This window comes from Schistocerca nitens, chromosome 1, assembly GCF_023898315.1.
Source record: "Schistocerca nitens isolate TAMUIC-IGC-003100 chromosome 1, iqSchNite1.1, whole genome shotgun sequence".
NCBI lineage: Eukaryota > Metazoa > Arthropoda > Insecta > Orthoptera > Acrididae > Schistocerca > Schistocerca nitens.
This window is the reverse complement of record NC_064614.1, coordinates 539,071,201-539,087,822: the sequence shown is the minus strand read 5'-3', so window position 1 is coordinate 539,087,822 and position 16,622 is coordinate 539,071,201. Positions and strand designations below refer to the sequence as shown.

Below are 16,622 nucleotides of genomic sequence, written 5' to 3'. Positions count from 1 at the left end.
TGTGACTCAAAGGCAACTATGAAGGACAAAAGAACAGAAGAATTTACATCTACATAAATACTCTGCAAATCACACTTAAGAACCTGGCAGAAGGTTCATCAAACCAACTTCCCAATAATTCTCTGTTATTCCAATCTTGAACAGTGTGCGGAAAAATCAAACACCTATATCTTTCCTTGCAAGCTCTGATTTCCCGTATTTCATTATAATGATCATTTCTCCCTATGGAGGTTTGTGTCAACAAAATATTTTTGCATTCGGAGGAGAAAGTTGGTGATTGAAATTTTGTGAGAAGATTCCTTAGCAGCGAAAAATGCCTTTGTTTTAATTATGTCCACCCCAAATTCTGTATCATGTCAGTAACACTCTCTCTCTCTCTCTCTCTCTCTCTCTCTCTCTCTCTCTCTCTCTCTCCTGTTTCATGATAATACAAAATGTGCTGCTCTTAGAATGAAATTTTCACTCTGCAGTGGAGTGTGTGCTGATATGAAACTTCCTGGCAGATTAAAACTGTGTGCCGGACTGAGACTTGAACTCGGGACCTTCGCCTTTCGCTGGCAAGTGCTCTACCTTCTGATCTACTCAAGCATGACTCACAACCCATACTCACAGCTTTACTTCTGCCAGTACCTTGTCCCCTACCTTCCAAACTTCACAGAAGCTTCTGTGAAGTCTGGAAGGTAAGAGATGAGGTGCTGCCGGAACTGAAACAGAGCACTTGCCCGCAAAAGGCAAAGGTCCCGAGATCAAGCCTCAGTCCGGAACACAGTTATATTCTGCCAGGAAGTTTTGTCCTGCTCTTCTTTGAACTTTCTCGGTGTACTCCATTAATCTTATGTGGTAAGGATCCCAGACTGCACAGCAGTACTCCAAAAGAGGACGTACAAGTGTAGTGTAGGCAGTCTCTATATTAGATCTATTACCTTTGGTTCACCTTCCCCACAACATTTTCTGTGTTTTCTTTCCAATTTAAGTTGTGTGTAATTGTAATTATTAGGTATTTAGTTGAATTTATGGCTTTTAGATTTGACTGATTTATCGTGTAACCGAATTTTAATGTATTTCTTTTAGCCCTCATGTGGATGACTTCACACATTTCATTATTGTGGCTCAATTGCCAATTTTTGCACCATATGGATATCTTTTCTAAATCGTTTTACAATTTGTTTTGGTCTTCTGATCAGTGTACTAGACGATAAATGACAGCATCATCTGCAAACAGCGTAAGACAGCTGCTCAGATTGTCTCCTAAATTGTTTATATAGATAAAGAACAGCAGAATGATTTAAAGCACTTACAAATACCTCCATGTACCTGTCATCCATGAGGTGCATAGCAATTAAGTGATGTCACTCTCTACTTCTGAAACAACTTTAAGGCTTTTTCTCTAGTGGCATTACGTGGAGCTGTGCTGACATATTTTAATGCTTAAGGTGGTTGCTTGTGGTAAGCAGCAAATCCATATATAAATCCTTCTGTGGTACAAATTTTCGTAATATTGTAGATTGAGTATTTCTGGATGGATTTCACTGATGTCAATGTATCTGACTGATTTCTTCTCCAGTGGTTTCATTTCAGGTTATTTATCTAAATTTGTACGTATTCCTATGACCAAGAAAGCCAAATTCCTCATCTGAATTGGTTCAGCCAATGGTGTCTTCTCAGATACCCAGTGGAAGGATCAATGATTGTGATTTTCAGAAGTGATAGGAGGAAACAATGTACACAGTGAAAATTTCAGTCAGGCAGGATACTCAGACAGCTTATGGCTAAGGCAGAACTTCGCTATAAATAGACTGTGACATGGTTCAACATGAATGTTTATTTGTTATATATGCATTACATTGTAGACCCTGACCAAATTTTACTGATATTGCTTCATGTCACTGGTTTAAACCTCTTAGAATCCTTCATTTCATTTTAAGTAATGTAATTGAATTGAAATTGCTTTTGCTAATGTAATTTCAAGTATTTGTGACTGATTAATTTGTTGCTCTCTGTTAATGCAGCTCGCACCATGCTGAAACGCCGTAATAACCAGCTGCCTGATAATTTACCGCAGCTCCAGAATTTAATTAAAAAGGATCCAGAATCCTACAAAGATGAGGTAAGGTCGGAGTGGTGTTATCTTCAAGCACGTCTGTAGCAACATTATATATACTTTGTTAAGCATTGATAGTCAAGAGTCAGTTTTTTGAAACCTTAAAGAGGCGTTAGAAAACTGAAGAAATGTATGAAAGTAGTATAAATTAGGTATGTAATGACCAAGTAATGTGAAGCAGTGCTGAGTAGACTGGATTTTCATTCGGGAGGAGCAGAGTTCAAATCCTCGTCTGACCAGCTTAATTTATTTTTTCCATGGTTTCCCCAAATGGTTTGAGGCAAAGGGTTCCTCTGAAAAGAATTGGCTGATTTTCATCTCTGTTCCTGCTCTATCCAATTTTGTTGTTTGGCTTTCGTTCTTGACAACATTTCCATGCATCCTGTCACTCTCCTGTACTTAATGTGTGTTATCTACTCATTTTTACCAGGTGTCGAATTTCACTATATACTCTTCCTCTCTCAGCTTCTGTTTTCGTCCTCTCCGTATCTCTCTTTCTAGTTACTAATTGCATTACGCATTACATTCTTCATTTTTCTTCATAATTTCTCTTCATCTTTAATTGACATTTGCTTATTGTTTTGTGTGAATGTGTGTGTATGTTATCTACTTTAGAAGAAGGCCTTTGACTGAAAGCTCAAATGTATAGCATTCTTTTTATTGTACCTGTCTGCGACTCAACATCTCCCGGTTGAGTAGCAGTTTACCATTTTCACAATACTGACATTGTAAGATAACTCATCTTTCATTGATATGCAACAGATGTGTGAACACGATTCATATTTGCATTTTATTTTCATTAATTAAGTGTTCTTCGTCTTAAAATGTTTGTACAATTTTGTTTTGCTTTAGAAAACTATGGTCACCAATATTTTGGTGGTTGACAACCCTGTCATTTTCTGTCAAAAACTGGAGGGATTAAGACTATGCAAGTGAATTTCAAACTTCTCTGTCCCTCTGTTTTTTGACAATATAAGGAGTAGGATTCCGTGCAGAACTTAAGCAAGAATCTCCATCTCTATTTACAAGGTTAATTGCTAATTTAATCTGAACTGCTTCTTAATAACTCTATCCCAATAGCTGGAAGTGCATGCCAGAATACCCGTGTTGTGTTCCAAAAGATGACCAGTGCCAAGGCAGTGTTTTGCAATAGTGGATTTGCTGGGCTGTTGTAAGCGTGTGTGACACTTTTGCTCAGTGTACTGGTCCTCTACAATCCTGATAGTGTGACCAATATATGACATGCCACAACTGCCTCTCACAAACCAGGATCATCCTGGACAGAACCTAAAAGGTCCCTAATCTTAGATTACAGTTGGAACACACATTTAACATCATATTTACAGAAAATGTGACCAATCTTGTTGAAGGTGCTCCCTGCATAAGGCAGAAAGGTTGTAGACATCGGTGTCAACTCATTATTATCACCACTCACCCATTGTTCAGTTGCTCGATGATGCAACACACGACTAATCTGTCTTTCACTATATCCGTTCTGATGGAAGGTGACCTCAATATGGGTTAATTCAGCTTATAGGAGGAGGGCTGATGGTACAATAGGGCATGCTGTGTATAGGAAGCCTATTCCACTGAGTTGTATGTTCAGGCTGATAGTTGTCACCATCCGGCTTAGCAGGAAGGTGTGCTTCGTACCTTGTTTCACGGGACACACATCATTTTAGATCATAAGGGTTTGTCAACTGAATTAACCTATCTTGAGGTTACTTTCCATCAGAATGGTTAGGGTGAAAGACAGATTAGATGTGTGTTGCGCTATCAACCAACTATGCAACAGGTGAAGGATGATAATACTGAGTTCCCACCAAGGTCTATGGTCCCTTTGCCTTACGCAGGGAGCATCTCCAACAAGATTGGCCTTATTTACAGAAATATTACGTGAAATGTGTTTTCTGACCTCCATCTAAGATTAAGGTCCTTTTAGGTTCAGTTAAGGATGATCTCGATTAGCGGAAGATGGGTGTCTATTGTATTCCATGCAGCTGTGGCATGTCATGTATTGGTCACACTATCAGCATCATGGAGGGCCAGTGTACTGAGCATAAGCATCACAAGCACGTACAACAGCCTAGCAAATCTGCTATTGTAGATCATTGCCTTGGCACCAGTCATCCTATGGAATATAACAACACAGAGATTCGGAATGCACTTTCAGCTACTGGGATAGTGTTTTTAAGAAAGCAGTTGAGATTAAATTAGCAATTAACCTTGGAAATAGAGATGGAGGTGTTTGCTTGAATTCTGTGTGGACACTGGCTCTCTCCATTGTCAAAGAACAGAGGTGCGGAGTTAATGCTACCTCATTTGCTGTTCAGTAATTTTCGCTATTGGTGTGTGTGTGTGTGTGTGTGTGTGTGTGTGCGTGTGCGTGTGTGTGTGTGTGTGTGAGAGAGAGAGAGAGAGAGAGAGAGAGAGATTTATCCTTCCAGAATTGCTCTGCAAACCAAGGTTTTAAATTTATTTGCACAGTGCTTACTTGCTGCAGTTTTGTCTAGAAAATGATACCTGTTAAAATAACAGCTGTTGTCAATGACATCACTCAGCTGCATTCCCACAGTTATTTAACCTTTTAGTCGTATTAATTAATTGAACCAGTTCTGTTAAATCATAATATTTCTGTATTGTGGAATCATGTCTGTTAATATCATAATATTTCTATACATTCATTTATCATTATCTTTTCTGCTCCATTGAAGTTTAAAGTGTGCCGGTGCAACTAGGTTCTATGTAAAGAGGCCTATAGGTTTGTTTATAAATAACTCATCTGCTACCTTATGCAGATGAGTTATTTATAAACAGATCTAATGTTTTCACAGTCGCAGACTTTCAGAACTATTTATAATCTTACCATACAGTAGTTACTCCGTTCGTTTGTTTTACATAATTACACTAAATATTTAACTAAAAAAAGAAATCTAGAAAAATGTTAGGTTACTTTTTGGTGCAGAGTGATAGAGTACCTCGACTGGAAGTTGCTTGGGCATTCCTGCAAAGTAGCCTTACATGTAATCCACCATTTCTAAAATTCTTTAGATATGACACATTAATAAGAAACTTTACTGTGTACATTATGATGAAGTAATTTTCCTTAGAAACTTTTACAACTCATCCATATCATTCAGTAAATTCAAGATTTTACATTCCCATTGTACGGAACTCATACCAATGTTGATAACTATACAAACCTCACCAGATGATGTCATTTAATAAATCAAACCTAGAAAAATCCTTAAAAATTATATTCCAAACATCTTCATCCAGACCTTCCCATTGGACTGACATATTCATTAATTTGGAACAGTAATCTTAATTTAAAAACTTGTGATGGGATTGACACCATCATTTAATTAGTTTATGTTCCTTATAGTGGAATACTCCTAGATGATGATCTGTTTCCTACAGCATTGCATTTCTGGTGGTCTCTTTTATCAGAGCAAAATTCCTGCCAGAAAATTAGTACTTCCCTGTAGCAAGAGAAAAACATTGTTTCCCTGCACAGGGGACAAAGATAGAAACAGTGTAGAAAATTGGTACTTCTCCGCAGCAAGTAAAGAAAAGATATTTCCTTGCACAAAGGACAAAGTGTATTAAGACCAAAGTACTTGTTGGTAGACTCTCCGTGAGTCCCCACTCTTTCACAAAACTTCAATATACACCACTACAGGTGCCCACCTCTTAGAGGGTAAAAGAAAATGGTTCCTTGGCCACCGCATTAACTAATGCTACAGTTGTTATTGTGTCTTCACATTACTTAATCTATCACAAGACACTATAATAGGTGCCGCCATTTGTCTAGGTCACAGAAGTTCTAATGATACATACAATTTACAAACGCTTCAACTTTACTTGCTGCGCTAGTTAGGCTTCCTATTCTTCACACTACTATTGCCTAATTGGTTGTTTTGTTCCGTTACAATCCTCCACAGTTAATACATAACATGACAGCTGTTACCTCTGAAACTTCCTTAAAATGCTCTCTCAAATCACCATATTGCCAAACCATTCTTTGAAAAACTTGGAAATATTTCAGTACCCAAAATTTTGAAACTTGAGGACATGGATTACTTGGTATACATTTGTTATTAACTGTCACATTTGGTAATATGTTTTGTCAGTATTGGTGTGTCACATTCTGTAATAACTCTTATCTATATAAGGGGAAATCAGAAAGTAACCTTTTGAAGGGCATAGATTCCAGAATTGGCGTGCCAATCAGGCAAAATCACTGTGAACATTGACGCAATCACCCCTCCGATGTACGAGATTGAAGATATCCTTTTGGGAAAATATTGTGTCCTGCTGTGCGAAGAAGTTTGTACCTACCTGCTGCACATTCAAATCCAACAGGAGTTGTTGACTTTTCAAGGCCATTTTTAAAGAGCCGAAGGTGTGATAATCATGTGGGAAGAGATCAGAACTACAGTGAGGGTGCTCGAGTCTCTCCCACATAAGTAGACATAACTTCTGCATTACATTTGGTATATGGGGATGTGCCTTAATATGAAGAAGCAGCACCCCTTGGCACACCATTTCACTACATTGTTTTTCAACAGACATGCTGCTCCTTACACATTCTTTGTACTCCGATGGATGTCTGCTGGTATTTGTCCTTCGTCAGCCAAGAAAGGAATAACAGCAAGTAGTTCCTGTTTGGACACATTTGGTAATAACATCGCCATAGTTCACATTTTTACATTTACTGCACACACTCCAGAAAAACAAATGCCACACTAATCCCTTGCCTATGTGTCAGTGCTTATATACCCACATCAGAGTCACTCTACATTGCTTATACGCTGCAGCAATGTCCTCAAATAGAAATTTTTTGATTGCCCCTTATACTAAAAAGTGTGTTAGTGGTCCACAGTTTAAATATCCCAAATTAATTAATAAATATAAAATATTATATGCATCTTTGATATCTACTCTCAGTATTTTCTGTACAGCATTAAACAATAATGTTTCTTCTTCTGTAGTACATACTTCTTTGGGCCAAAATATAAATCACCTAATGCAGGAACAGAGACCAAATGAATATACTATTTTATTAAGTAGCTTGTTCTTCCTTAGTTTCCAACTCAAACTTCTTCAATGCAGATTATTTTCTCACTACAGTCATCACATGAGGGGGTCCTGGGTGGCAAAACCATAAAAGAAATCTTGATAAGTGTTTCCTGTTTATAGATTACTCAATGATAAGTCTCCAGTCATTACTTTTGAAATAAATTTCTTATAATTCATATAACCACAAATATTTTTTATGTATCTAACTACAGACATGTATTTGAAGTGGAGACTAAGTTCATAATGGTTCCAACCGAAGGCGTTTCACAAGAGTTTTGATACTTCATACTTGTCTTGGTTATTCACTGACGACCCTTGTTGTTGTTGATTTTGAGGCCCTCCTTAAATAGTCTGTGTGGTGTTCAAAGCTCAGTGCCATATTTGCTGTGACCTAAAGGCATTTGAAGGTGAGCTTGAACAGCTGCACGCCACCCATTTAGTACCTCACACAAATAATACAATACAAAACAAGAATTTGCACCAATTCATCATAATATAATGTGTATAGAAACAATGCACCTAGATATTATTTAAAAAGTGTAACCTTTAATATAAAGTCAAGTAATGACACACTTGCTCAACATTTATTGGAAAAATGCCAAATTTAATTCAGGAAAAATTCTGTAGTCTCACAGCCTTGGTGAAGAAGATACAACAAAACAAACGAAACAGAGCAGTTTGTGGGATATTAGTCGACCACGAGCCATCAGAACCTATGTTCATCAGTGTGCCTGATATGTCTGATCATTGAAATGTTGTGCCCATTGGACACTGTGAACTGGCAGTAAACACGTGGATTGTTCAATCAATTTGTTGACTGAACAAATTTGCTGGGAGAATCTGAAAAATCACAAAAAAAAGTTAAAAGATGGATTCCAAACAAGTACTTTTAGTGTACTCCTTTTGTTATATGTGAATGAGCTCTGTTTACTTTGGCATGAGGAAAGGAACTTTGTGTTTTTGCTGATGGAGTGGGTAATTTTGTTAAACCAAATTAATCATTGGGTTATTACTGTAAATTAGGTTTTGTGGAATTTGTTAATTGTTTTTCCAGAATTAAAAATACAGTTTATGAACTTTTGTATTGCAACCAATAAAACATCAATTAAAATTCATTATATCAAAAACAGGTACTAAACTCTATAGAATTTTTATCATCAGTGGGTTTTCCAAAGAAAATAGGAGAGAATTTCTACTTTATGAAAGACTCAGTTTATTTATTTTTAATTTACCTATACATATTTCAGCACTGTGGGTGCTATCTTTAGTCAGTTTTTGTATTAATTAGCCCTTTCGCGGCTATGGGCATAAATATGTTCCCGGCAGGTAGAGTGCCCAGATGGCTTTTCAGGTGTACATGTACGCTTAACAGGTAGAACAGCCAGATGGCTAAGCACATTCACTTATACCTGCAGGCAGGAAAGCCTGACAGTGGGGTGCAGAAGCAGGTAAATGTGCACAGTAGAATGATGACTTGTTGTTGGCTGCATTTCAACTTTCCTGCCAACATTGTTGTTAACTGCTCTTCTCTGTAATAAAGAAAATGCTACAGCTTTCACTTGTTCCTGTTTCCTTTCTACATATGAGGAGACAGAACCGATACAGTTTGATTTCCTCACATATGCAAGACAAATGTCACAAATGTATATAATGCTAGCAATGCACAAAAAAAATACTTGCAGTTTCTCATCAACAATCTCAGCTATGCATAACAGAAAACAACACTCACAGCCAATTAACTGTAATTTGATTTCCCAATTCAGAAAGTATACATGATATAAATACACATAAAGTGAAAGGGTATGAATTATTCTACACAATTCACGTATCAGATATTTCAAACGGCAAACTGTATAACAAAATATTTGCATTTTGTCAGCAAACCTTGCGGCCAGAAGTGACAGAAAATGGCACACACAGTCAAGTAACTGTAGTTTGATTTCAATACGAGAGAAGGAAAGTTGCTATTGCTACTCAGCATATAGCGGAGATGCTGAGCCACGATAGGCACAATAGAAAGATTCACCCAATCATAGCTTTTGGCCATTAAGGCCTTTGTCAGCAGTACACACACACACACACACACACACACACACACACACACACACACACACACAGCACAACTTGCACACACATCTGCAGTCTCAGAGAGCTGAAACTACACTGCGAGCAGAAGCACTAGTGCATAATGGGAGTGGTGACTGGGTGGTGGTAGGGGGGAGGGGTGGGGTGGGGAGGGGAGGGATAGTATGGTGGGAGTGGCGGACAGTGAAGTGTTGCAGTTTAGACGGAGGGTAGGAGAGAAGGTGCGGAGGGAGGAGGGGGGGGGGGTAAGTAGTGGAAAGGAGAGAAATAAAAATAAAAGAAATTAAAAGACTGGGTGTGGCAGTGAAATGACGGCTGTGTAGTGCTGGAATGGAAACAGGGAGGGGGCTGGATGGGTGAGGACAGTGACTAATGAAGGTTGAGGCCAGGAGGCTTATGCGAACGTAGGATGTATTGCAGGGAAAGTTCCCACCTGTGCAATTCAGAAAAGCTGGTGTTGGTGGGAAGGATCCATATGGCACAGGCTGTGAAGCAGTCATTAAGATGAGGGATATCGTGTGTGGCAGCGTGTTCAGCAACAGGGTGGTCTACTTGTTTCTTAGCCACAGTTTGTCGGTGGCCGTTCATGCACACAGACAGCTTGTTAGTTGTCATGCCTACATAGAATGCAGCACAGTGGTTGCAGCTTAGGTTGTAGATCACATGACTGGTTTCACAGGTAGCCCTGCCTTTGATGTGATAGGTAATGTTAGTGACCAGACTGGAGTAGGTGGTGGTAGAAGGATGTATGGGACAGGTCTTGCATCTAGGTCTATTACAGGGGTATGAGCCATGAGGTAAGGGATTGGGAGCAGGGGTTGTGTAAGGATGGACGAGTTTATTGTGTAGGTTCGGTGGACGGCAGAATACCACGGTAGGAGGGGTGGGAAGGATAGTGGGTAGGACATTTCTCATTTCAGGGCACGACGAGAGGTAATCAAAACTCTGGTGGAGAATGTAATTCAGTTGCTCCAGTCTCATATGGTACTGAGTTAAGAGGGGAATGCTCCTCTGTGGCTGGACTGTGGGACTTTGGGAGGTGGTGGGGGCCTCGAAATATAAGGCATGGGAGATTTGTTTTTGTACAAGGATGGGAGGATAATTACGGTCAGTGAAGACTTCAGAGAGACCCTCGGTGTATTTAGAGAGGGACTGCTCATCACTGCAGATGCGACAACCATGGGTGGCTAGGCTGTACGGAAGGGACTTCTTGGTATGAAACGGTTGGCAACTGTCGAAGTGGAGGTATTGCTGGTGGTTAGTAGGTTTGATATGGACGGACGTACTGATGTAGCCATCTCTGAGACGGAGGTCAACATCTAGGAAGGTGGCTTGTTGGGTTGAGTAGGACCAGGTGAAGCAAATAGAGGAGAAGTTGTTGAGGTTCTGGAGGAATGTGAATAAGGTGTCCTCACCATCAATCCAAATAGCAAAGATGTCATCAGTGAATCTGAACTAGGTGAGGGGTTTAGGATTCTGGGTTTTTAGGAAGGATTCCTTTAGATGGCCCATGAACAGGTTAGCATGGGATGGTGCCATGCAGGTGCCCTTATACATTCCGCGGATTTGTTTGTAGGTAATGCCTTCAAAGGAGAAGTGCCTTCCCCACCTGTAGCCAGTTGGGCAGGCTGGACACTCAGTCCTGAGAGCTGCAAAAGAGTTAGAAATGAATGCCAGCTCAAAGCCATTTTCCTGTAGGATGGAGTGCTTTGGCTTGTTAATGTATAACTTAATTCACTCCACATTTGTGACTACATATTGTAAGATTAATCTTCATGATTCTGTTTACATAAGATGATCTGCAAATGAATGAGTAATGAATTGTATGGGAAAAGTAAGTAAAAAATTATGTTCAAAATCCGCACTTGATGAATATGATAATAAAGTGCTTTAGTGATATTTTGTATATTACTTAATAACTTGTGTGTAATTATTAATTTAATTGAATTTTAATTTTTATGTTCTTTCTGTACTTTCCACAGTTCATGCAACAGCATAACCATTTTGACTCGATGTTGAAAGTGTTTCGCCTGCAGCCTGATCGCTACAATAAGAGTCTTGATGAATTAGTAATGTTTCTTGCACAGGTGAGACCACTGTATGACATGTCTTTCCTACCTTTAAAGTCTGTAACCTCATTAGGTTAGAAACTCTCCAACAGTAATTTTCCTGTAGAACTAATTGGAACTGTATGAATTTATGTTGAAATTATCATGCATAACCAGATGTTTCTTATTATGCTCCAGCTTTTGCATGTGGTGTATTCAGTCAGTGAGAGTAAGTACCGTGCTCTATATACGGTGTTATGGGTAGTGAGTAGTATGTACAGAGCAGAATTTGATATGTGTACTAATGACTGCTGCTTCCTCATGTAGGAATTGTATTTTGATATATTTATGTTCCTTGACTCATGATCTTGCATGACAGATTCCAGTAAAGAATATAACAGGTTATTGAAACGAAAAAGAAATCTTCATACCCACCTTTGACTGACGGGGCAATTTCCTTACGTACACTTGAAACTAGTATCCTCCTGCAATCCAAGAAGGAGTGTGCATTTCTAGTTATGTATTGAAGTGGCATCTTATCTTGTGTGTTGAGAAGACCTTGGAATAGATTGCCATCCAGTGTATTATCCAACTCTTGTAATCCAGACATCCTGTCATTTATGGTATGAGCTCAGAAGCTACTAAGTGTGAATATGCCCTGGGAAATCTGGAAAAAACCTGGGAATTTTTTAGAATTCCAGAAGTTTGTAATTGTTTTAGTTTTCAGTTAAATTGTTAAAATTTTGTCAGGTAAGAACTGATATTAATTTTGACAGGTAAGAACTGATATTCTAATATATAATTTTACTTTCACCTACTACTACAGCAGTAAAACATAAATGAGAGATTGATACCAAAATAAAGCTTTAGTTGCAATGGAAATGCGCCATTTTCAACAACAAAACCCAGTGCATGCACAAGCATCTCCACCAGAAAAATGTGTCAGAGGCTTTAGACAAAGCCTATGCAATACTTCGTAACAATAAACTGTTTTGATGAGCATGACGTCACAACTGCTTATATTTTTAAAGGCCTCCGACTCATGAGTGACCAGTCACAGTGACAGCACCTGGGCGACCATTTGCTTCATAGTTCGCACATATTTGGGCAAATTGCAGTGATTGATCACTGGTCACATGGAAATCCCAGGCAATCCGATGGATCACGTGTAATTTGCACACACAATATGGCTGCATGGCTGGTAACAGCAGTGTGTGGCAATGTGGCATAACTCTTCTCTCCATTTATTAAGCACGGTTGGGCAGTTTTCTTTTATGCTTTAACTGCATTGAGTAAGAAATTTACGAATTTATAATTATGCAAGAACAATTAACTGCTCTTAGAAGTGAAGTGGAAGCCAGAGTTGTCATTTATATCAAGAAGTAAAACCAACTATATTCTCCAGTTTTTGCAGTGATTAGCATTTTGAAGCTTGTGCTGTGGAAGTAGAATTGATGGGAAGTTCATAGTTGCGATCCAGTGGGCTCCCTGTTATGATTTTGAGTTATTTGTTAAATAATTATATGCTTAATTAAAGTTTAACTTCTAAACAGGGTGACATACATACCTACTGTAATGTTAAGAGAACATTTTAATTTAAATGTTCAGGGCTAATCTGTTGTACTGTTGTACTCAGATCCCTTGTCATTTCATATGATCTAACTCCCCTTCATACAATTTATTACAAGAGTTATGGTAATCAGTAGTGCTGCTATTGACAACATCTGTATAGACACGTTGAGCAAACACTTAACTCCATCCAAACGATGTGGATCTGGACTGTCATGTGCTCAACACATTGCTATCTCGGTTGTTACTAGCTTTCATGACAGGAGCTGCTACTGCTCAATCAGATAGCTCCTCATTTGGCCTCACAAGGGCTGAGTGCATCTTGCTTGCCAACATCCCATGGCAGACCCAGACAGTGAGAAACAATGTTACCTCTGCAGAAAGGCCATTGGCTAAATTGTAAGACCAATGAATGAAAAAGAAATTGAGGGCTAATAAACATAATAAGAATTATATTGGCACACTGAGAAAATGTACACAACTCATTTGGCGACAGTGAAAAACTTAATACCTATATTCTGCGAAGTAACCTACAGTTCCCAAGAAAAGCTTTTCAAAACATGTTTAATAAATTATAGTTCTCATTTATTTTACCTTTATGTGTTGCGAGTATTCCTTGGGATACAAATATCAGTTGCAACTGCTGCTAAACATAGCAGCTGATTTTCCATTGCAAAACTTCTCAACACAGTAACATTCATAATACTGATTGAAATTGCTTGGCAAATCACATGTGTGCAGGGTGTCAAGGCAAGTGACTGATTACAGCCGACATCACATTCAACAGATTGCTGCGATCTGTCACGTGCGTGTGGGGCGCTTAACAGGTCGTGGGAAGATATTGTGAATAGTGGTTTGAGAAGCATTACTTTCAAAGTACATTTTCTTTTATGTAAGATGAATTACCGAGAATGTGCGATGGTTTGTGGAGTGTCTGACTCTCATTCAGAACTTAACACTTCGAGGACCTGCCACATAGAAAAGTTTCGGACCCAAAAGACCAACCATGTATGTCATTATTTAAAATTTTATTGGCATGTCTGTGTTTCATATACCTTGAAGTGTAGCACATGATAAAAAACATCAGTATTATGTGGAAAAGTGTACTGTATGTACACTGATCAGCCAATTATGACCACCGATCTACTATTGATATGAACCTGTCCAGGTAATAGCAGCATCACCTGGCAAGAAATGACTGCTAGTCAGACACACGGTGGTGCATGTAGTATCAATGAGCGTGCTATCTGTATGTAGATTTGGGAAGACTTGGGATCTATCTGTGTTTAACGGAAGGTGATGAGGGTGATGGACTGGAGGCGATAGGAGCATTTTGGAAATTGCATGACTTGATGGGTATTCGAGGAGTGCTGTGATGAATGTCTTCAACAAGTGACAAAAGCAATGTGAAACCTCATCCAGATGTCGTGGGGTTGGGCAGTCACTCCTCATTCAGATGTCGGATATCATAGGCTGGTCAGACTGGTAAAACAGGACACACGGTGAATTGTGGCGGAACTAATGTCAGACTTTAATGCTGATCAGAGTACAAGTAAGTCTGAACATACAATGCGCCAAATGCTCCTAACAGTGCACTTCCACAGCCAGCAACTCACGCTTCTGCTAATGTTAACACCACAACATCGACAACTATGGCTGCAACGGGCATGGCAGAGTGTTGCATGGTCTGGTGAATCCCAATACCTTCTTCAACATGCCATTGTCTTCCAGGTGAACAGCTCCTTGACACCTGTACTGTGGGACAGAGACAGCTGGTGGCGGCTTTGGGGAACATTAACGTGAGCATTTATTGGACCAGTGGATCTTGTGCAAGGCACTATGATGGCCAAGGATAATGTACACTGGTTGCAGACCACGTACAACCCTTCATCATGATCATGTTTCCTGATGGCAGTGGCAGTTTCCAACAAGATGATGCACCCTGTCACAAGGCCAGGAATGTGAGGGAGTGGTTTGAGGAAAACAGTGGTGAGCTCCAATTGATGTGCTGGCCCCCCAACTCAATGATCTGAACCCAAGCAAACACATCTGGGATGTGACTAAATGTGGCATTAGAGCTGATTACACCCCCCCCCCCCCCCTGGAATTAACGGAATTAGGTGACTTGTATGTGCAGATGTGGTGCCAGCTCCCTCCAGCAACTTGTCAAGGCCTCATTACTTCTATACCACGACACTTTGCCACTGTTATCTGTATCAAAGGTGGACGTACCATCTATGAGGTGTTGTTGTTGTTGTTGTGGTCTTCAGTCCTGAGACTGGTTTGATGCAGCTCTCCATGCTACTCTATCCTGTGCAAGCTTCTTCATCTCCCAGTACCTACTGCAACCTACATCCTTCTGAATCTGCTTAGTGTATTGATCTCTTGGTCTCCCTCTACGATTTTTACCCTCCACGCTGCCCTCCAATGCTAAATTTGTGATTCCTCGATGCCTCAAAACATGTCCTACCCTTCTTCTAGTCAAGTTGTGCCACAAACTTCTCTTCTCCCCAGTCCTATTCAATACCTCCTCATTAGTTACGTGATCTACCCACCTTATCTTCAACATTCTTCTGTAGCACCACATTTCGAATCCAAACTGGTTATCATCCATGTTTCACTTCCATACATGGCTACACTCCATACAAATACTTTCAGAAACGACTTCCTGACACTTAAATCTATACTCGATGTTAACAAATTTCTCTTCTTCAGAAACGATTTCCTTGCCATTGCCAGTCTACATTTTATATCCTCTCTACTTCGACCATCATCAGTTATTTTGCTCCCTAAATAGCAAAACTCCTTTACTACTTTAAGTGTCTCATTTCCTAATCTAATCCCCTCAGCATCACCCGATTTAATTTGACTACATTCCATTATCCTCGTTTTGCTTTTGTTGATGTTCATCTTATATCCTCCTTTCAAGACACTGTCCATTCCGTTCAACTGCTCTTCCAAGTCCTTTGCTGTCTCTGACAGAATTACAATGTCATCGGCGAACCTCAAAGTTTTTACTTCTTCTCCATGAATTTTAATACCTACTCCGAATTTTTCTTTTGTTTCCTTTACTGCTTGCTCAATATACAGATTGAATAACATCGGGGAGAGGCTACAACCCTGTCTCACTCCTTTCCCAACCACTGCTTCCCTTTCATGCCCCTCGAATCTTATAACTGCCATCTGGTTTCTGTACAAATTGTAAATAGCCTTTCGCTCCCTGTATTTTACCCCTGCCACCTTCAGAATTTGAAAGAGAGTATTCCAGTTAACGTTGTCAAAAGCTTTCTCTAAGTCTACAAATGCTAGAAACGTAGGTTTGCCTTTTCTTAATCTTTCTTCTAAGATAAGTCGTAAGGTTAGTATTGCCTCATGTGTTCCAACATTTCTACGGAATCCAAACTGATCTTCCCCGAGGTCCGCTTCTACCAGTTTTTCCATTCGTCTGTAAAGAATTCGCGTTAGTATTTTGCAGCTGTGACTTATTGAACTGATAGTTCGGTAATTTTCACATCTGTCAACACCTGCTTTCTTTGGGATTGGAATTATTATATTCTTCTTGAAGTCTGATGGTATTTCGCCTGTCTCATACATCTTGCTCACCAGATGGTAGAGTTTTGTCATTACTGGCTCTCCCAAGGCCATCAGTAGTTCTAATGGAACATTGTCTACTCCAGGGGCCTTGTTTCGACTCAGGTCTTTCAGTGCTCTGTCAAACTCTTCACGCAGTATCTTAT

General features: G+C 39.5%; 1 protein-coding gene across 3 annotated transcripts in view; it reads left to right on the top strand.

Annotated features, from left to right (window-relative positions):
- Positions 1 to 16,622, top strand: part of LOC126253672 (protein SDA1 homolog) — a 208,504-nt gene that overhangs the window by 32,154 nt on the left and 159,728 nt on the right. For all 3 annotated transcript variants that reach the window (XM_049955205.1, XM_049955196.1, XM_049955211.1), the window contains exons 2-3: positions 2,010 to 2,107; positions 11,251 to 11,355. In XM_049955205.1, coding sequence (XP_049811162.1) covers positions 2,010 to 2,107; positions 11,251 to 11,355 — 203 coding nt within the window. The remainder of the gene's footprint in view (positions 1 to 2,009; positions 2,108 to 11,250; positions 11,356 to 16,622) is intronic.